We start from the raw sequence: 22,733 nt of genomic DNA on the forward strand, positions 1-22,733 counted from the left end.
ATCAAATTGATCATTATTATTTTGGTGGACTTTAAAACTCAATGGCAGATTGATTTTAATAACAAACAAAGCTGAATATATTTATAATGTATAAAATCTGAAAATCACTCAAAACACAGAATTATAAGACAAGGGGATTTTCTTTTATTAAAAACACAAATCAACTCATCCTTAAATAATTCACAATGAACCTGTCTCGGTTTTTTTTTTAACTCTTTATACATTGTACAAAGTTAATTTGCAAAATAATTTTATCTTAGTGCTTTAGTTTTTATACGAATGAGAAAAAAAAAAAAGAAACATGAAAACCTGATCAGTTGTTTGCCAGTAGCCGTTAGACTGAAATTAAAACGTACAACACAAATACAAAAGAAACAATTAGTCAGCAGTTTCGACGCTTTTAAGGACTTCGCTCAGCAGTCGTGGGTTTATCTTGATAGAATTAATGTCAAATTGAAAAGTGTAAAGAAAAATTCTTTTTGTCTGATTTCCGTATGTTCTGTGTGATTGTTGATTTTAATGGCTATGTGGCCCAGCACCACAGCCGGTAATGTTTTCTATGGACACCTTTTCTTAAGGATAGATTGACGGGACACATCGGTGTGTTTCCGTCACAAAGAGAGAAGAGAGTTGTGTCCGGTCCAGAGAACAGCTGACCAAGTAATGTTCTGTTCTGATCTGTTCACAGGACACTCAGGTGTCAATTTCAATGCACTTTTCTTTACTGGGTTTTTAAATCTTTTTTTTTTTTTTTTTTACAATAAGCTGTAGAAAACCCTTAACCCACTGAGGACTGTATTCCTTCATTGCAAGTTGAATTACTGAATCAGTCAAACCTGGACTGTAGGCATTGAGGCATTGGGGCTCATGAGACTGGGGTTGTTTATTTATTTATGACTTTCCAAATGTACTGCAGATGTAACGTAATCTAACTCTATAATACTGGATACATAGAAACAAAGCAGTGCAGAGTGGCCTCTTCACACCATCTACTGACACCGCACTTCACGTCCTGCCAGACCAGAATACCCAGCGGTTGGATGTGATTATTCTGTTGGTTTGAGGTTGAGTTTTACAGTATATTTTAGTGCTATATATGTCTTACCTTTGCCTTGTGCTTTATTAATTTATCAGTGTCAAAACAACTCCCACTGTGAACGGTTTTCATTGGAACTTAGTTCCATTGGTTTCGGAAAAGGAATGATGCGGCTATTTTTTATTGTAATTGTTCAATTATATGAGGAGCAATAACAAAATTCCATAAACTTCCAACGGGTTGGATTAGAGCTGAAATCTTCATGTCAATATACTCCATTATAAGTCTGGAATTTGGCTGAACTGACCCTTTAAATCACCACACCCTGACATGATAGTTTTCTGCAATGCTCAAACATCCACTAGATGTCAGCAGAGAGCAGAGAGGTGTGTTTATTCTACTCAAAGCTATTTCTGAGGCTTCTAAAATTTGAATTTGGCTACTGAAGAAATTCTGTTTATTGAAGTGCTGTAACATCTTCAAGAGGTCAGGTTAAGGTGTGATAAAAATCTGATGAATACTGACTCTGGAAAACGTGACCTGGTCCATGTTCCACGCTGGACAGTCTGAAAAAGATGTGGTGTGGTTATGTCTACGATTATATCCCCAAAACAGGAACGTTCCTGTGATATATGTGGAAATGTTCCATATTCTAATTCAGTCTGGCTCCATCCGTCTGCAATTTGTCACTTGTCATAATTTGTGTTTCAACTCTGTGTATCTATATAGGGAGGAACAATAAATCCAAAGATTAAACAGACTACCTGAGTATCGAGAGGTTCACTAGAAATACTGTAAACCTTGAACGTAAAGATTTCCAAAGGAGAAAACTTGCTAACATTTTTATTATTCTAAGGTCTGTCAAAGGGAATGAATAATCAGTAGAAACTCAAGTGCTACACTATTGTTTTTTCAAACTCTGCAGGTATTATGGGTTCAGGTAGCCACAACCGCTCACATAAGTTCACATCATCAAATAAAATAAATAATATGCTTCATTGTGAAGCTGCAGGGCCATCTCAAAGGCAGGGTGTGTCAAATATTTCAAATTAGGTCAGACACAGAAAACGTAACAGAGTGCCAATACATTAAGACAGGTTCGCAATGTCGTGTCCTTGGAGGTTTTTACAAGGCTGTGTTGTCCAGGACTTTCCTTGTTGGTCCAAAGCTAAGACTTTTCTGAACAGATGAGATAACAACGAGGTGCTTCCTTCTCCCTTCCATGAGCGGAAGAGTTGAGGCACTGTGAAGGCATCAGGTTAAGTTAGAAACCTCTCTGGACGTGGTTTCACTTTCTCCCCTCTGGTTTAAAAAGGTGTGAGCTCCGGAGGCTGATTTCAGGTTTCAGTCACTGTACCACCGAGTTCCACGTCTGGGTATTTATTATCTGGATATCCAAACTGCAGTTTTTGAACTGAACCACGTTGGTCTGTTTCCACTAATGTGTGTTTTTAGTGTCATCGTGATACTGTTTGTAGCCTGATGCTAGTGTTCAGTATATGGCAGACTCAATAGTGGTTAGGAGAGAATTGCAGGAACCCATCTGATCCCACACAGATTGTCCATGCTGGCTGAGCGCTTCCTCGCAGCTCTCCGTACGTCCTTGTACTTGTCATCACATAGTCTGGAAATAGCCTGAAGAGAGGACATGGACAGGGTTTTTTAAGACGGAGCCAAAATTTGACTTTCCGTATCCACAGTGTTTTTCTGTGATGCGCAGTCATGAAAGGACTTGCGCTTTTTCAAGAGATATTTTTCTCGGACAAACTGCCTTTCAGAGTCTATTTGCATAAAGCATGTTTGCCTTGCGATGAATCTAGGATTTGATAGGTAAAGCCACTATTTGTAGAATTTTATGGAAATATAGCATCTTTAAAAATTTTCGAATGGCACGTTTCAAATGTTTTAAAGTTATTTATTTCCGCTTTAGACTGTAAAAAAAGACGGAGTAAGAGTATAGATGTGTTCAATGAGTGGGACAGTTATCAAACAACTCAAGATGCAAGAAAAGTGAGTTGGTAGTTGTATCTGTCACTTAATGCAGAATAAAGTTGGTGACTCTTTTTTGGCCATTATTTGCATATCTGATGCTGTGCAATGTAAAAGTGTAACGTATGTATGTAAGTATGCATGTGCATCAGGGAGTGCATGTATGTTTAAGTGTCAGAACATTGGCGGATATGTATTTGATATGATGTGCCTTTTTCTTAGCTTTTTTATCAGAAGGTGACACAAATACTGCATATTATAGCATCCATAAGTGTATATGTATATTTGTTGTCTCTATTTATGTGAAAATATTGTGTTGAGAGGCAGCTGGATAGAAGCATCTCACCTCTAGTTTTTGGGCCTTGTCTCTGCTGAGTGGCTCCAGGGGGAAGCTGAGGTTGTTGGACTCTGAAAGCGATCGCAGGTCAAAGTAATACTTGGCGTAGACACTGGACGGCACGTTGATGTTGAACTGTAACAGCTCTAGAAACTGGCGTTCCAACTCATTCCTGTTGGAGAGGAAAGAGCAGAAGGGTTATCGCCTGATTCAGCTGCTGTCTGAGTGATTTTCATTTCCTTCACACTTGTTTTAATACTGGTGACTTGCTGGTCAAAATCTATTGATTTTAGTTGTCTGTCCCTGTGATGATGATGGGATTTTTTTAAGTAAGGTCAAATCAACCAGCAAACAACTTGGAGGGATCTTAATCGCCCTTTTTGTTCCCGTCCCGAGCTAATCCCAAACCCAGACACGCGTCTTAATTTTTTAAACTAAACATCAAATCACTCCCATTTCTCAAGGCGGACTGCACTCACATGTCCTCCACAGTGATGTCCTTGAGGATCTGGCAGTAGTCAACGTTCCACACGGCCTGGTCATCCCAGACCTTTGAGGCCAGCAGGATAGCACCCAGAACGATCCTCTTCCAGTTACCCGGACCGATGTCGATCTCTGCATAGGTGAGGAGCCTCTCCAGGTAGACCTGCACAACACAACAGCACAGGGAGGCAGTAGGGAATGATTTCAAATGACAAAAAACATGTTCAAAAGCTATGGAGAACACAATAGTGAGTCTAGAACCTTGATCTAATCCGTCTTACTCGTGTATTTTCATGCTACGCTCGTTGGTGTCAGGAGGTGTACTTGTATTCTCTCCTGCATGACATCCTACATTCATCACTGGGCTCTGAGAAGCATGGACGACGTGGTATTTTGGATGCACACTCTCGATCACCAATTTACACACATCCCTGGCTTGTCTCAACATATCAGGGTGCAACATCCCCCGAGGCCCAAACAGAAACTCTGTGTGTGTGTGTGTGTGTGTGTGTGTGTGTGTGTGTGTGTGTGTGTGTGTGTGTGTGTGTGTGTGTGTGTGTGTGTGTGTGTGTGTGTGTGTGTGAGGGCACAATTCCAGGCAGGTTGCACCTTACCTCTGTGGGAAAGCTGTGGGAAGAAACTTGGCAAAACGTTTTCTTGTTTGTTTATTTGTTTCTTTGGTTTTTATTTTCCTCCAAAAGACAAGGCACCCCGGATGTACATTAGGTTATGAGTATTCTATGGTATAGTTCACAAAAACTAAGTGAAAGATGGCAGAGGTTAAGAAAATCTTACCAGTGTGACGATGGCGCACTCAGATGTGAGCTGAGCGGCGCTGAACAACGTCCTAACAAACCGGTAGATCTGCTTCTGCTCGGGGTCATGCTGGTCGTAGTCCCATGGCACCTCGGATTTCTGGAAGAAGGGTGGAGGTGGGATGGAAGAGGCGACAAAAGGACGGGGAGGGTGTGGGTGTCAAGAAGGAAGGAAGGGAGCAGGTAGGAAAAGGGCATGAGCGAGGAGATGTAGGAGCACAATGACTACTCTGATTCATTACAACAACAAAAACAACATCTGGACCCAATATGGAGAAAAAAAGTTAACAGATGTGCAAAATAAACCCCAAAAAACATTATTATATATTATATTATATGTCTTACTGAAAGAGGATGAAGTTTTTCATCAAATATATCCAGCAGCATTCCTCCATCTGTGTCCCTAGCATGAGAAAAAAAAGCAGTTGCATGGTTGATTTCATTAAATGATTACAATTTCAATAAAGCATAATAAATGTAACGTTGTTATATTTGTTGAATTGGGTCCCTTTAGTTGCAATAAAATGTGAAAAATATTCTCGTAGGCTGATGACGACAAATGATTACAGCTGATAAGTATCGCTGCTGTTGCTTTATTAGCCAAATTAATATCATTTATAATCTTCTCTAGTTTCTCTAGTAGTAATATAAACACAATTATACAGATTTAGATTTTTCAGCATCTATGTTCCAATCTTGTGCTTTGGTTTTTGGTTGTGCATCCAAGGCGACATATCGTGCACATAAAAACACCACACGTTGTGTTTCTTTATTGTTATATCTTTTTAAAAAATGCACAACTAAGACTATAAATATACTGTGCATACACCATGATGAAGTCCCTTTGTTCCCTTTCATAACATGTACAGCTACTTTAGCCAACGTCCCTCAGTACATCAGTGTATGCATTTACTTTTTGGGATTTACGGGGACTACTATTTGCACTGTAAGTATTGAAAATGACAATGAATTCCCACCTGTTTTTTATATGGTAGTAAATTGCCAGTGCTACACTGTAAAGAGAAAAAATAAAACACGTGTTAATATGTTCAAATATAAGATTATAATAACATACAGTAAATATAATATAATATATCTCCCTATAAGATAGTTTTCATCACGTTTTACCATTTGATGGTGTATTTGAGGTTGGGCTGGCTGACTGTGTTGTCGTCTAGGAAGATGGTGGAGCAGGAGCTGTATTTCCTCCTCGACGTCCCGTGCTACAAACACAAGCGCACACATACATGCACAGTGACTGTTATTAGAGCGAACATGTGACCCACATAAAGCACGCCAGGGCAGCATGCTCAAAGGGAATGAGAATCGGCAACATGCAACTTAAGAAAGTGACGGTTATTCTGCTTCCTTTGTTTGCAACATTTAGTCCTTTCAAAATAACACAAAGGCCAACAAATCACTAGTGAATTTGAAGTTTAATGGGCTTTTTTTTATTTTTACATGAACAAGACTGCAAAATAACACGGTTTAGATTTGTGGAGAACAGAAACAGTTGCACACTTACATTACTGATGAAGAGGCTTTTTCGTTTTTCTCGCACTACACAGAGAAAGACAGGTTTGTTGTTAAATTTCATTTCTCTGCACTGACAATGACAACAGTTATCAACCAGTAACACACGCCGTTGTCACATGAAGCAAAACGCAGCAAGGAGATAACACACTGCACTATGTTAACTGCAAGACAGAACAGAGACTGTTAGTAGTAGGTGCTGAAAGGTCACAGTCATGAGTTACAAGAGTTACAAAGCAGAAATATTCATGCTTCAATAATTGGAAGATAATGTGCTGTTGCACCACTAGAGGGAGACAAAGTCACACTCAGAGCTACTCACCATTCCTGCAGGGCATTTCTGAAAAAGAGAGAGGAGCCAAAAACCTTATTCCATTTGCTGCAGAGTCACTGATTCTTATAAAGTGAATACTTCTGAAATGTTCTGTTACATATGCAGTAGATAACAGCCTATGGTCGCACATATAACATTCAAAATCCTACAATTTTAATCACGAGAACAAGCACATCAATGTCCACACCATTCTGGTGACTTGTTACATATTCCGGCATGGTCGTATTTTTGCGTCTGCCCCCTTGTTTGTGTAATAAAGCAACACAGCAGCTCTTAAGCTGAAGTTTAGGGCCCCCAAGGGGGTCACAAGATACATCTGAGGGGTCAAGAGAAAATACCAAGAGAGGAGATGAGACAAAAACATTTTGCTACACAAAAATATGTTCATTTTTTTTCTGACTTTTTTCACCCAAATAAAACAATTTGAAGAAGAGATACAGCTCCATGTACTTTATATTGTGAGAAAATGTGTGCGCACTTTTGAACTGTTTTTGAACCACAATGGAGCTCAGTGGCACAAAGACCACACAGACAACAGTTGCTAGTAGGATTACTTCACTGCTGGATTGGTCTCTTCAGGGGATTTGTTGGTAGAAATAAAAATTAAAAAGACCACAATAACGTCAGCTTTACGGTTTAAAGCCATAAGAAAGAAAGAAAGAAAGAGGGCGGATCACGAACATGTAACTTTTTCCCCAAGACGAGACCATAAAATTGCAAATGACAAGCAACAACACGATTACTTTTCATCTAACAGAAAATTTAACGAGTCATAATCCCTCCCTTATGAGAAATCATTCGATTCCTGCTTTGCTTGTTTGCAGCTGGACGAATATTCATCACATGGCACGTAAAGAATTCTCTGGACGAACAAAACAAATCCATGTAGAAAACGATTCAATACCAAACATGATGCAGCACAGTATCTAATATCTGTATGATGCTAAGGATTAAATTTAACAGAAAAAAAAGCACTAATCAGATGCAGTTCTCATCTATTCAACATCACAAAGCCTGCAGTGTCCTGCTGTTTGCTCTCCGGGCCTCTAAACAGCCATTATCTCATGCTGTGGTGTTTATGGCTCTAAGAAACTCGCAGTGTCACAGTCACCCCTCACAGGATGCTGAGGCTCTCAGTCAGATGCCTCTGGGCAAAGGTATAAATTAGCATTTGCCATCCACAAAGAAACTGCTGTGGGATCAGAGTTCCTACAGAGAGAGTCTTTTTTTTCCAGAGCCTCATTATCTTGATTGCATTTTCATGGCGTGTTCTGTGTGATCCGTGCATGTAAGGCAAACTCATAGAGACTAACACAATTTTTAAAAGGATAAATTTGTCAAAAATCCTATGAAACAGGGCTACTCACCATCATTCTGGGATTTGCTGAGGAATATGGTGCTGGCCCGCGGATGGTCCGACGGATTGCACTCCATGTTCAACTCTGTCAAAACAGAAAGCGAATGCGTCACATTGGAAAAAGGCAGCAATGATCAGAAACACACCACTAATAATCCGTATCAAAGGGCAGTAACGCACATTTTTACTGCTTCATCCTCAGACCAAGTGACCCAGTTAAGTTCAGTTAAGAAAGCTGATAACATAAATGATTCAGAAATGATGATTGCTTTGTTTTTGATTTGATTACTGTAAAATCAAAAGCTTTCTCTGTCAAGACTATTGTTCCATGTGTGTCCCTCTGTGCTCATTCATTGTTCCGCAACACACGCAGGCATGATTCATGGTCACAACCAAAAGCAAATCTGGTCTGCATCACAGCCCGAGGGTGCGAGCCACTGACTGACTGACTGCGTCTGTGTGTGCACATCTTCTAAAACAGGGAAGCACTCAAAATATGTGCCCTCATTATACAATCCAGAATGTTTTGTTGCCTTGTTTCCGTGTAACACAACAGTAGCTACTTTGACAAGAAAGGAAACTGAAGAGGCTACTTTCTCTTCTCATTGAGAGGCCTGTTTTTTCCACACAAGCACATCTTTTTCCACAAAACATGCTACAGTGTGTGACATTACACTGAGACAATTTTTTCCACCAACATCTCGCTGAAGAAGCGCCCTCCATCAAGTGAGATACTGTCGAAGTGGATGCTTTTAGTGAAATCAGCATCTAAAAATGCCCGGCATGCAGGCTGCGCTGCCAAACGTTCTGACTCCTACGATATGACTGTAACAGACCAAGATTAAGATCCAGGCTATTTGATTACAGCGCAGAGCGGCCGATCATCTGTCTCAGGAACAGCAGCTGCTGTGGGACAACTGACTGTGGGGGAATTCAAAAAAATAAGAATACCACTGCTGTTAGCTAACAGAAGTGTGCTAACAATCCTGTCCAAACAGGCTTCTCTGTCTAACCAGCAGAAGGCCCTGCGAGATCTGTTCAGCTGAATCTTCTCACGGCTCTGCATAGCAACGACATGTTTCATGACCTCCAGGGCTCGCAAACACCCCTTTCAGTCATGACAACATTTCCAAAAGTAAGAAAGTTAGTAAGTGAATTTAGTTATATAGAGCTTTTCAAAAGCAGAGATGTCATAAAGTGCTTCACAAGGTAAATATACATACAGACATTGGGCACAATGACACCAAAAAACAAGACAGCTGCTTTTGCTGAAAGTGTCCACAGATCTAAATCCAAAAATAGACAGTTCCATAGTTTAGGAGGCACAACCTCAAAAGCACTGTCTCCTTTAGTTAAACCTGGATCAAGGAACTAACAACAAACCCTGATCAGAGGACCTTCAGAGGACCAGATAGAGTGATGGATGAACACCTGCACAGATGGATTTAATGGGTGCGAGTGTGCACACCGGTTCATAATTTGAAGACAAAGACATTTTAAGACAAAGCTGAAACATCTGTGCAATCTATTCCCACTGAAAAACGGAGTCAAGAGAGCATTCTGATAGATTTTGGAGTACTTGCTAAACTCATCTCACCACAAATGCCTCTCAGCAGCAGACCCTCCTCTGGCTGGCCAGAACCTGAACACAGTTAGCCCTTTGGATATCCTCAGAAACACATCTGATTAGTTCTGGCTCAATGTGCAGCCCCCTGAGCTTGGATTAGACTTGTGTCGGTTTAGCACCTTACGCAACAGTAATCAGGAGTATCACTGCGTCCGGACGATTTCAACACCTTCACGTATTAGCAGTTAAACAGTGACCGAGCTGTAGTTCAGTGTGTGTGAGATCACCGGTCCTGTGCGTCTCTGCTGTTAACACAATGCAGTATCTCTTATTTTTATGTACACACTGCCATATATGCACTGTGACATTCTTCAGAGGAAAATATTAGACGGATTCAGGGATTTATGCCTTTAACGGCGAGTGTATCATATTTGATACACACACCTCTACATCATCAGTGTGGTTTGTGTTTTTTGTATTTTATATGTTTTGTTACAAATTAAACTAATTAAACTTTTTTTTTTTGTAATTTGTCAGAAGGTTCAATAAACACTGCAGCTTCAAAAAAAAAAAAGATTTTGAACACAAACCAAATTATTGGAAAGATGTTTTTTTCCAGTGATATGATCCACACCTAGTGAACATAAACACGGTCTAATAGGACTGCAGAATAGACTCTGGTAAAGGAACATTTGATTATGATCAACATCACACTGAAAGTACAGTTGTGCAAGCATTTTGATTCTCTGTATATCATTCATTGTGTTTTCAGATGTACTTTTCATGTGAGGCATCTCTAAACACGCTACGCTGGTGTGTTCAACGTATTACGCAAAACAAACCAGCATTACCTCGCATGCCATGTGAATCATTTGCAATGAACCCAACTGATGATGGCATTTCACAATAAATCTGACAAGAGCTGACCTACTAGGCCTACCTACTGGAAATCCCAGAGTGCACAGCAGCTGGTGTCGAGTGTTGATATGTGATATTCACCACCTCAAGTAAACTTTAACGAAGACTCGCGGTCAGCATCTGCACAGTGAAACAGGAGAGGCTCGGCTAACCTATCAGCCTGTCTGCCTTACTGCTCTTACATTATGCATTAACAACAGGCGCACCCTGCTCTTAATGGCCCAACCCATAATTGCACTATAGTGTTTCTAATGTTGTACTTCTTCCCTTTTTAATTTGTCACAATATTTCTTGTCCATGAACCAAATGACGTTTTTTTCCCCCCCGGTGTACATTTGTACCCATGTTTTGCTCAAGCTCATGACGGCAGGTAGCATACAGAGCTGCTGATGGACAAGGGTTAAGACTTTGCAGTGTTCTACATGGTTTGGACTCAGTGTCTGCTTCGTTTAAGCATCTTGCTGCGTCAGTGTCTCAGAGTAAACTGCTGCATATCCTTAAATGTGGCAGCGTCAGCAACACGGAGCTGCTATCAGTTAACACAATCTGTTTCGTTTTGAGGACGCATCAGTCCTATCCATTTTCCCCAAATCCTTCGCTTCAGGTCTGACCATCAGATGTCTTTCAGGGTTTCGCTTTTTTCTGATTGTCAGATTAGGAAGTTATGAAGCTAGTTAGCCCCACTGTCTTAAAGCTAGAGTAAGAAAGCTATTATAGCCAAAAAATTAATCAAAGAAAATTGATGCAGCAATGTAATGTTGAATTAAAAACATAGTTATGGTACTTTTTGTATTCTAATTATCTGCGTCTCCCTACTGGGATCATTTCCACCTCTAGAGCAGCTCTGCCTTTGAAAACAGTTTGAATTACACCTACAGCGTGCTCCGATATGAATGTGATCCCGGTGTCATTGTTGGAGTCTGTGAGGATGAACCCTGATTCTCTCCCATGCAGTCAATGAACATGTTCACTGCTCAGTCATGCTTGTCAATCTTCACTGGTCTCATCTTAGAGAGACGTTTGGATTACTTTGAAATGTGGTACACATCGATGTGTGCAATGCTAAACGGGCGTCGAGCGGAAACAATTCAGACAATCTGTGTGGGGAATATTGCAATCTGAATACATTTAGGTCAGTGAGAGATTAATAATGTCAGTTTCAGTTCTTTTTTTTCCTCATTGTTCAAACCTTCAGTTAGTGTTGCACATTTATTCTAGCTTCATCATCATGTCACCTGTCAAACAACGGCAGGATGTTATCCTAACCCCCCTTATAGTGTTTCAACACACACATACTGTACAACCACACGCAAGCACACACACACACACACACACACACACACACACACACACACACACACTGACCATAAGCCTGAGTAATAATAGACCCAGCTCAAACAAACACAACTGACCTGCACAAAGATGCCCACGGCCACATATTCCCTGGGAAAGCACTGATCACACACACTTAAACTCACACCACAACTGTTGTCATGTCTACTACGCTTGTACTACTGTGACTGCTACCACCATTATTTTACTAGTAAACCTACTGCTGCTGTCATCACTTTTACTGCCACTGCTGCTGCGATACTGCTGTTAACGACCACACACACGTGGTATTTTATCCCAATCATAAGCATCACCACAAAAGTTACTTTTACCGTTTCATACCTTCTCCCCAACACAAATTCTCCAAAAATGCCCTATATGTTGTTTGTATAGAATAAAGGGGCTTCAACTTGCATTTCATTTTGTAAATGTGTGTTGTAAATTCAAAATAAATAATCTTGATACCTTGCATATACAGTAATAATATAATATAATATAATATAATATAGTATAATGTAATATAATATAATATAATGTATTGCTTATAATATTATACAAAAAGGTGTGTAATGGTTGAATTACATTGCTGTGACCCCACTAGACCTTTAAGACCTGTAGAAAATAGCTCCTTTCTAATTGTAATATTTACTCTCCCAACAGGGAAAGTCATCATTTTACCAAGTGGAGCACTGGCCAGTGGTGTTCTAATAGTAAATACAGGCTTTCTCAGAGATTCATCAAGGAAGCAGTATACTCAGTGACAGCCAAATGCATGAAAATAAATGATCAAACTGTAAAATCTTGAGTGTCTTCCCTATGAGGAAAGCGGAGGGTCATAAGGCCGTGTCAGATGACGCATTTTCAACTGCATCTGCCTGAAAGTAGTTTTGGTTTGATTAGTTTTGTACAACAGAACTGACCCTCTCCTGTAAGATCTGGTCCTTTTTAATGTAAATCAGACTGTCTTTTAAGTGTTTTCTGCCTCTACAGCTCAAAGCCAATGTGCCTTTCTGAAGTGATAATTGGGTGGTATTGGTGTGGACCAGGGAGTAAATTACACTCTCATTAGTAGTCAATAAATCAAACAAGGACCCTCTGCTCTGAATATCCTGATCCTGGAAGGAATTATTCATCATCAACAAAGTGAGAAGAAAGAAATGAGCTTCTGTTTTCTGGTTTCTGGCCATCGATTTTAGATGTTTGTCACTGTAGTTTCAACTCTAACCTTTAACAGAGCTGCTTCCTCTTTGCCAACACAGTGAGCTGTGCCACTCATATGCCCCTGGTGAAACACGCCGGCTGCTGCTGCTGCTGCTGCTATAAAAATAGTAATGGGGCTTGATGTGGCTTTGACAGTGGAAAGTATTGGCAGTATTGTGCCACTTCAGCAAAACTGTATTATATTACTGAATCCCCACTGGACAACACTTTTAAATAGCTGTCATGGCCAAGAAACACAGTGTAGGAAACAGCAATGTGATCAGCCTTTCATATTTATATACACTTTTTATATTTATATATTATATATACGTTTTTTAGTTAATGCAAGGCCAAATATTTCAGAAAAAACTATACATTTGTTTTCCGAAAAGAGAAAAAACAATCGAGGACAACAGAATCTTAAAATCCTTCATTTGTTTTCATCTCCTTGTGCACTTTGTTTCTCTGAAAAGTGCTTAATGGCTTGTTAAAAAGAAAAACAAGTGGAGGAAATGAGTCACTATTTCTGATGTATTTCTGATGTATTGTCAGTTTACTGATGGCACCCCCCCCCATGTCCTCCGCCATGTACGTTACATCAAATAGTTCACAGAGTCCTCTTGCTGTGATCTTGATGAAAAGGATAACCACGCAGGACCAAACATGCTGTTTGTTGTGCCAACTCTGAGCAGATGAGGAGCGGCTGATTCTTTTTTTTTTTTTTAAATGGAGGTGGGGGTGGGGTAATGTGTAGCATTAATGAGACACCTAATGAAAATGTCTTACGTGTGTGTTTGTGTACACGTTAACTGTGAGGATGCGTTTCGTCTGTAATGAAAACATCTTCTCTCCTCCGACTAGTTTATTTTGAATATTATGATTCTGTTAGGCCGTACCATAACAGTCTGAAGGTCTCTTAAGGTCTGTCATATGTATCTTCATCTGACCATAACTCCTCTGCACTTCAATACCAGTGCAATACTAACCTCTCCTGTCATTTGAAGCCATGCCATTCCTCACCTGGCCACCAGTTGTCCTGTTGTTTTCCACCCTAACCCATTACCTGATCAGCCGCCTGTCTACACACCTGCTCCCTATTACACATCAGTGCAAGTACATATCCTCCCTCACCTCCATTCACTCCTTTACCAGACTGTCAATAAACGTTGCCTCTAGTTGCTGTAGCTTTCCAGTCTGTCCAGTTTTTTTTTTAACATCTGCCTGTTTTGTTTGCAGACACTGCCTGAAACCTGTTGTTGCGTCGTAGCCTGAAATAGACAAAGCATCCTCTACTGCCCCTTGTCTGTCAAATCTACACGTGAGGCCTGTTGTGTGTCTGAAACCATTGTGTGTCCTGCGCCCGTGGGCCACAGCAATTTCAAGGCTTTTAACAGCAATCAGAAGAAAAAAGCTGACCACAATTTCTGCAGCAGAGTCGACCTCAGACATCACAAGTCACAGCCAACATAGTACACAGCCCCATGTGATTTGATTGATAATGTATGACACAGCAATAGAGGAATATGGGGTGAAAGGTAAAGACAAGATCAGGTGCAATTACCTGAAAAAAGTGACAGACCACTGAGGACAGAGTGTCTTTATATTAGTATAATTTACAATGGAGGTCTTTTAAAGAGTACAAGCAGCCAGCGGAGGTTGTGAGAAAACAACATGGATAACTACAAGTTATCAGTTTAACATTTCAGCTGTTTGCTGCACAGTCCTACCACTCTCCATCTATTACGCAAAGATCAAAGATAGATTGTAGATATCACACTACTGTTTGGCTTTTCGAGTGCACTCAACCCAACGAAGAGTGACATAAACAAAGGCTTAAGTTAAACAATGATATATTAAGATCATTTTAGCAACTACACATTGCTAAAATGAAGCTAGAACAAATGTTGGAGCATTTTAAGGGACTGTAGGTAACAACAGCCTGTAGCTGATGAATTTATACCCGTTTAAAAGCTTAAATTTGACAAATAACTCTCGATCCAGTCCAAATTACTAAATAACTATGGTTGACCAAACCAACCAGATTCTGCTATATTAAAAAAAGCAGGGAAATCAGTTTCCTTCCAGCCCTCCATACACCGTACCTAAATCTAAGAGCATCAGCTGATGCATGATGCTTCACAGACACAACAGTCATCTTAACAGAGAAACACAGTGGGCTTTGTCTAAGAAAGGCAGGTCATATGACAGCTTTGTCTATCCCTCTCCATCCATCTTCCACCTCCTGGGTGGGTAGTCAGTTGTGTTGGCGTCTCTCCGTATACAGAACTTCTCCTCTACCACAGCGTACGTATATATATATATATATATATACACAGTGGGGCAAAAAAGTATTTAGTCAGCCACTTAAAAAGATGAGAGAGGCCTGTAATTTTCATCATAGGTACACTTCAACTATGAGAGACAGAATGGGGGGAAAGAATCCAGGAAATCACATTGTAGGATTTTTAATGAATTAATTGGTAAATTCCTCGGTAAAATAAGTATTTGGTCACCTACAAACAAGCAAGATTTCTGGCTCTCACAGACCTGTAACTTCTTCTTTAAGAGGCTCCTCTGTCCTCCACTCGTTACCTGTATTAATGGCACCTGTTTGAACTCGTTACCAGTATAAAAGACGCCTGTCCACAACCTCAAACAGTCACACTCCAAACTCCACTATGGCCAAGACCAAAGAGCTGTCAAAGGACACCAGAAACAAAATTGTAGACCTGCACCAGGCTGGGAAGACTGAATCTGCAATAGGTAAGCAGCTGGTGTGAAGAAATCAACTGTGGGACCAATTATTATAAGATGGAAGACATACAAGACCACTGATAATCTCCCTCGATCTGGGGCTCCACGCAAGATCTCACCCCGTGGGGTCAAAATGATCACAAGAACGGTGAGCAAAAATCCCAGAACCACACGGGGGGACCTAGTGAATGACCCACAGAGAGCTGGGACCAAAGTAACAAAGGCTACCATCAGTAACACACTACGCCGCCAGGGACTCAAATCCTGCAGTGCCAGACGTGTCCCCCTGCTGAAGCCAGTACACGTCCAGGCCCGTCTGAAGTTTGCTAGAGAGCATTTGGATGATCCAGAAGAGGATTGGGAGAATGTCATATGGTCAGATGAAACCAAAATAAAACTTTTTGGTAAAAACTCAACTTGTCGTGTTTGGAGGAGAAAGAATGCTGAGTTGCATCCAAAGAACACCATACCTACTGTGAAGCATGGGGGTGGAAACATCATGCTTTGGGGCTGTTTTTCTGCAAAGGGACCAGGACGACTGATCCGTGTAAAGGGAAGAATGAATGGGGCCATGTATCGTGAGATTTTGAGTGAAAACCTCCTTCCATCAGCAAGGGCATTGAAGATGAAACGTGGCTGGGTCTTTCAGCATGACAATGATCCCAAACACACCGCCCGGGCAACGAAGGAGTGGCTTCGTTTTCTGGATTTTTTTTTTTTTTTTTTTCTCATTCGGTCTCTCATAGTTGAGGTATACCTATGATGAAAATTACAGGCCTCTGATCTTTTTAAGTGGGAGAACTTGCACAATTGGTGGCTGACTAAATACTTTTTTGCCCCACTGTATATATGTCACCCTGTCAACACTTAAATTCACATTTCAGAGTTTCCAACAGCTTCATCTCTCTTTACCCTCTGTGTTCACACAGTGGAAATGTGCATGAATCCTGAACCAATTAGCCTTAATATAAACAGTTGTTTGTGCAATTACTGCCAAATAAATATAAATACAATAAAGAAATAAATTCATAAATAATAAAACTCCTTGCAAAACAGTTTTGTTGCATTAGCCGTACTGGGTCTGTTGTGACTAGTAGCTTATGGTGGCTACTGAAAGCTAATATCGGTAAATGCAAACTTACTTTGGAATTCAATATTAGCAAACTTTAGAGAGCTATACTTTCTAAATACACCATATTTCTTGCATGTGCCATTATTTTGTAACTCTTCAGTTGGAGCCACTGTTCAGCAAAGCTCACTTTGATCAGAATTAGTGGCAAACAAAAGAAACATTAATGACTTTAGTTGCTGTGTGGTGTGAGTGCTTATACTAAACAAAAATGACTGCAGAGGAAAACTCATTTTAGAACTTTCTAAATCCGTGTGAATGCATTCCCATAGACGGGACGCTGTCAGAGCTTACATTTATTAACACACTGCCCCAGTATTTGCTGCAGGGGCATTAGTCTAATATCCAGTATGAGAGTTGTGACCAAATATGTAGGCATGTAAAACACAATGCTCAGCCCACAATAGCTCCGAAGAACGATTACACATGCTGATGAAATCTCTCTCCAGAAGAACTGCAACTCTCAATGAAAATATGAGAGCCATGCATAACAGCAAAAACCCTCATTCTCCCAAAGTAAGCCCTTTACTGAAACCTGATCCAGTGGTTTAGCTCTGGACAGGCCCCAGGTCAGTGAAATTATGGTGTTATGTACTGAAGCGATTATCTGTTCTTAAAAACAGAGGGTGCTCTGAGGTCATTTTGGCACTCCAAGACTAAAATCCTCCAAGTGGAATAACAGCCCACACTGAGAGAGACACAACTGTCGGCTGTCAAAACAGGAAAAAAATCTGTCAACTTACAGTACGGTGAGGTTTTAGTCCACCTGAATGTGTGAGGACGACGGTGCAGTGACATTTGTCCCTCTACATAACATTCAGTTTAACACACAATTTACTCACTGGGGTCAGTCAGCTCCTGGAATGCACCTTTGTGGCGACATTTCCAGACAAGGAACAAAATATTTTCAAACTCTACAATCTTTCCAGGTTTTCAATGACTCCTTGAACCTCATGCTGTTTTTTTTTATGCATGACAGCTTCTCCAAACAAGAATCATTCCCGACTCGGCAGCTTGTAAGAGTCTGATCAAACCCAAGGAAGTCTGAGTACTGCACATCTTTTTGTGCTCATGACAATTATCATAATAAGTGAAATATAACAAATTGAACACATTTTTTTAAGTATACATTGAATTTCTTTATTAGGTTTGCCGGTGACTCATAGTTGCACTATTATCTTGGCAAATTGTTCCATTAACTAACAACAGTAGTAATAGTTTGCTCAGTGAAAAGAAAAACTCTAATTTTGAAAGATGACCAGACTTTTCAAGTTCTTTAGCAAATTCCTGGTAGGTAGCTAATGATAGTTTGGAAATACAACTGGTTTCAACCTGGCAAATATTAAGATTTCTGCTTCGTATAAGGTTACTTTTGTGTCTTCAAAGGTTTGACAGCAAAACCTTCCAAACTGCAATCAAAGAATGGTTTTATTGCAAGTAAAATAAATGAGTGATTAGAAATGTATTCATGCAAATCCAAAAGCTATGTCTGCAAAGCCAAAAGTTTTGAATCTGAAAGTTTAGCTCGATGTTGAGTTGAATCCCTATTGGCCAGTCGATCTGAGTGACAGCTTGGCAGTTTTTGACTGCAGTTTGGAAAGTTTTGCTCTCAAACCTATTCTGTTTGATTTCATAATAAAGATGCAAAGCGACCACAGTAGCCTCGCTCTGTTTTATGTTCGTTTAAATTAATTAATTAATTATTAGGTTTTGACCGTTGTTCAGAAACTTTTAAACAATTAATGTGTTCATGTTGGAACCTACTCCCGCTATGCTTTGGCCAAGGCATTTCCCGACCTCTCTGCGGACAAAACTGGCTCCCACAAAATGGGTTGAATGCAGAGAACCCATTCCAGGTATAATTGTGGAACAGATGATGTTTTTGAAAGCAGCAACGCCTCTAAGTTGAGGCGTTAATTTTTGGTTATCATAAGTCCCTGGTGGCTTCTCCTATCTGCTCTGACACAGGCTCACAGCTGCCTCTCTGGGCTTTTCTTTGGGGGCTGAAGAGTTTTTTTTTTTCTGATGCTGCAGATCATAATGAAGCCCACTAATCTCCATCATACCATCTGTGAACTCATAATAGAGCCAATACATTAGACACGCTCTGGATTCAATCACCACACCACCGAGACAGACGGCCTCTCAGCACGAGTCGTCTTTATCCCTGTCAAGAAGCGTTGGTCGACTGTCAATCGTCTGTCATTGGATCTTCTTCACGTCACTTTTTCTACTCTGCTAGGAGAGCATCTGGCTCCATATTACAGCAATAAAAAAAAAGCATGCATCCTATTAAGGGTAATGATCCAAAACATTCATTAGAAAGAACAAAAAAACAATTCCACTTTGCTATGCAGTGTTGCCAACGATATGACAACAGCCCTGCCAGGGATACTGGAGCCATAACAACAATATAAACACCTACAGTAATACAAAGCACTCCACTTAGTAGCCATCACAAATGCATACAGCACATAAGTGGCATATACTCCTCAAGTTTACAAGAGGAAATGACACCACTGGTCAATAAAAAGCAGGTCTTCCAGCATGCTGACAGTGCAATCAAAGGGATCCACTCATTTTGGCGACAGATCCTGGAAGGCTTCCTACGACGAAGTGAAACCCGTTTTTAGTTAATTTCTTAAGACTGAGCCAGACTTTTTTACACCTTTAAAAACTGCAAGACGGTCCAACAACCACTCCCACTTTTTTTTTTTTTTTTTTAAACATAAGGCACTTTACTGATGTATAACAAGAGCAACACCATGCATGCCTCCGAGGAGACACTGTTCAAAAGAGGAACCCCCACCCTCACTCACCCACTGCCATTAGTGCAAGTTCTTGAAAAGAGATCAGGGAGGCAGGGAGACGCAGCCAGGAGGAGGCTATGACATAATCGCTTTTGCCTTTGGATGCAGTCAGATGACATGCTGTACGTCCTATTCTGTTTCAAGCACAAGCTGTTTGAAGCCTTTTTACAGAAATACGTGGAATAGTGCACACTAGTCAATCATCAGCTGATTATCTATGGCTATAACGTACAGCTGCAGCAGAATAGATAGATGACAAGATGATTTACTTTTCACCCAAGAAATGTATTTATGAGTCTATCTACGGTGCAGCTTTTTTATACACCAGCCCGTCTTAAAACTGATTTGGCAACCCGCTGATTAGTGGCCCTTAAAAAGTGAATACTGACACTGAATCCCTGGTGTGATAACGTCCAACTCCGTAGAGCCAGCCATGTATTAGAGGCTACTATAGATGTTATTAACAGCCGACACCCTCCAGACAAAATGCGTTGATAAAGACAAATACAAAATACAGTATATGTCCATTCATTATTGGCGTAATCTAAAGGCTGGCTTTCTGATGCTGTATTTCGCAAAACAACATTTCAAATCACGCTGTCCTGTGAAAGAGTCCAATTTTCTGATGGAAAAAAAAACTGGTACTTGTACAGTTTCTGAGAAAATCCATTTATATGTAATGGTTGGCTGCTGACTGAAAATAGGCAACCCATTTAGTAGACACTTTCCAGTGTGAATGGGTCAATTGTAATGCATATTAGCATTTGTCAATGGAGGGGGCTGCGTTCCATAGTTGCAGTTTCTTTCATGCACAGGCTGAAAACAAAGACCAGCACAAAGGAGTCTGCCCTCGTGAACAGGATGTTGTCTGCAGCTCCGTATCTCTCTGCAAGAACACATGGGAGTGAAAAAGCACACAGGACTCTCTCATGTGCCCGGCTGTACTAATGACTGATACAATGCATTTCTGCCTGCCACTCAATATTACAGGGAGATGAGCGTGAAACAGAGGCAGCAGCTATTTCTCTGTTATATATACGAGAGCAGCGCAGATTTTTACTGAGATCACACAGGAGGTCAAGGGTTATCACGCTAATCTAAAAAAAAAATGTACAAAATGGGAAGATCTTATTTTGAAGGCTAAACAGACTTTGTTGGGATCTCTTTTTTAACTAATAAGTAACCTGTGTAGTGTCACCAGCTTATGATATGCAGAATATATTTCTTAAATATACCCACAGGGCTTAACAGTGTATCTGGTATTCAATAGTATGAAGTTAGGTTTACTTTTTTTGCTGTTTTCTTTGTAATGTGGTCTTATAATAGTATTATAGTCATAATTCCTGTTCATGTTTTTGTGAGTTAAAGACAGTTCACACAATTGTGTTGTAGTTCATTCTCTTGGTAGTTCCATTACTTGGCATTTAGAAACCATATCTCAAACATCCCTATAACATTTCTGTTTCATATTGTCTCTCCATCAATGTGAAGTAAAATCCCTACAGTGTTTCTACAGTACTGCCTCTTTAAGCACTCTATTCCCAAATCAATACCCATAATCTAACTTTATTTCTAGGTTTGCTCTCTCACTGTCGTCACTGAACACTGATCTTTTTTTTTTTTTCTTTTTTCTTTTACCGTCGACGTTCTCCCTGTCGCTGATGTGCTGCAGGTTGCACGCCGTCTCCTCTCTGCTCAGCTCCGACTCCTGGTGGTACGACTCCAGCCTGGAGTGGGCATTTCTGCACAGCTTCGGGCTGGCAGACACGCAGCATGAGGTCGTGCTCCCCATCTTTCCCCTGTATCGACCCCACAGGTAGGGGGTGTGCGAACAATCTTTTCCGCCGATTTAGGAGCTTGAAACGATGGGTCACCAACCCCAACCGAGGGCCAGCCGGTCACCGTAGATCACCAGAGCGCGTAGGGTGCATCCGTGCAGCAGCGCCCATGGATCCTATCGGTCGTCCGCGTCCACAGAGAGGCTGTCACAGCACAGAGGATGAAAATGTCACTTCCACCGGTACTAGCCGATGTACGCAACGGGCCGACCTGCCGCCGCTATCCCGGGCATCGCTGAACGGGACGCACCGCGGTCCCGGAGGTGATGAGCGGCCACGGGCGCACAGTTGTGAGTGGATCGGAGTTGTGGCTGGCTGTCAGGGCGATAGACCAACAGGGAGGGCTGCGATTCCCCAGAAAAGGTTCCGGTTCAAGTGGGTGGTTACAAAAGACGGAGCAGAGGAGGCAGAGGAGGAGTGAGGGAGCTGATTTAATGATCCTGATGAGGCTGATTGATTTTTTTTTTTTTTTTTAATGGCGATAATATAGGATGTTCATGTATGTGTGTCTGCTCTATCATCACATCTGATTGTGTTAAAGGGCGCCTCTGTTCTCAAGGCCTCTACATCAGCCCAAAGTAAGGGTCAGGTTGTGGCTGGTCAACCCTAACCCTTTTTAATAGAGTTAATGAATTAGTGCATCACTGAAGGTTGTCAGAAAGGTATAAAAAGTTTTTAAGAGGTGCCTCAGGGGATGCTGTAAGGGGGCGGGGGGGGGGGGGGGTGACCAATGAAATAAATCTCATTGGTCAATTTTCAGTGGGCGGGATCTAAGAAGACTTCAAGTCAACAGAAAGACTATAACCAAAAAATGACTAATAGACTTTTACTAGTTTATTTCATTGTGTTGAATTATGGTAGCCCAAAGCTGCAAAACACAAAAAGAATCTAGGCAGTATGGGGTGAAACCAAATGAAATGTGTAAATGAAGCAACCACACAGAAGAATTCCACCCTGAGCTCTATTTAGATTAAAGCCCCACAATTTTATAGCATCTCCTAGTTTGCATAAACTTAAATCTCCATGATTTTTCCCCCCCTTCAGCACCGAGTCTGTGCTTAAACCAACACAATACACACAAATGTTTCTAAGCGTTTGATGCTGTCAAATAGTGACATCTGCTGGCCAATACGCGGTAATGCATTTTCAAGGATTTGTTAAATGTATTAATGCATACATTACTTATGTCATCCTTCATAGTTTTGCTCAGAAGATATTTTATTATAAAAACTAACAACTTTCCAACTGATTCACTGACTCTCATTTTTAAATATCGTAGCATATCGACAAGCAAATGTCTT

The 22,733-nt window shown here is 40.7% G+C and overlaps 1 protein-coding gene across 1 annotated transcript; it reads right to left on the reverse strand.

Annotated features, from left to right (window-relative positions):
• Positions 1-174: 174 nt before the first annotated feature.
• Positions 175-21,538, reverse strand: LOC139213983 (cyclin-Y-like). The gene is made up of 11 exons (XM_070844708.1): positions 21,233-21,538; positions 7,895-7,969; positions 6,516-6,533; positions 6,186-6,220; positions 5,789-5,883; positions 5,638-5,673; positions 5,006-5,063; positions 4,641-4,760; positions 3,842-4,008; positions 3,372-3,534; positions 175-2,671 (listed from the first exon to the last, which is right to left on the reverse strand). The coding sequence occupies exons 1-11, from the start codon at positions 21,384-21,386 to the stop codon at positions 2,555-2,557; spliced, it is 1,038 nt and encodes a 345-aa protein (XP_070700809.1). The 5' UTR covers positions 21,387-21,538; the 3' UTR covers positions 175-2,554.
• Between the last annotated feature and the right edge of the window lie 1,195 nt (positions 21,539-22,733).

This window comes from Pempheris klunzingeri, chromosome 15 (assembly GCF_042242105.1).
Source record: "Pempheris klunzingeri isolate RE-2024b chromosome 15, fPemKlu1.hap1, whole genome shotgun sequence".
Lineage (NCBI taxonomy): Eukaryota > Metazoa > Chordata > Actinopteri > Acropomatiformes > Pempheridae > Pempheris > Pempheris klunzingeri.

Bases quoted from the DNA above. Each gene is read 5' to 3' on its own strand.
- LOC139213983 (XM_070844708.1), bottom strand. From the start codon at position 21,386: ATGGGGAGCACGACCTCATGCTGCGTGTCTGCCAGCCCGAAGCTGTGC. The intron at 5,064-5,637 runs GTGGGAATTCAT...TTCTCATGCTAG, and splicing joins TACTACCATATAAAAAACAG to GGACACAGATGGAGGAATGC. The intron at 4,009-4,640 runs GTAAGATTTTCT...TGTGTTGTGCAG, and splicing joins AGTGCGCCATCGTCACACTG to GTCTACCTGGAGAGGCTCCT.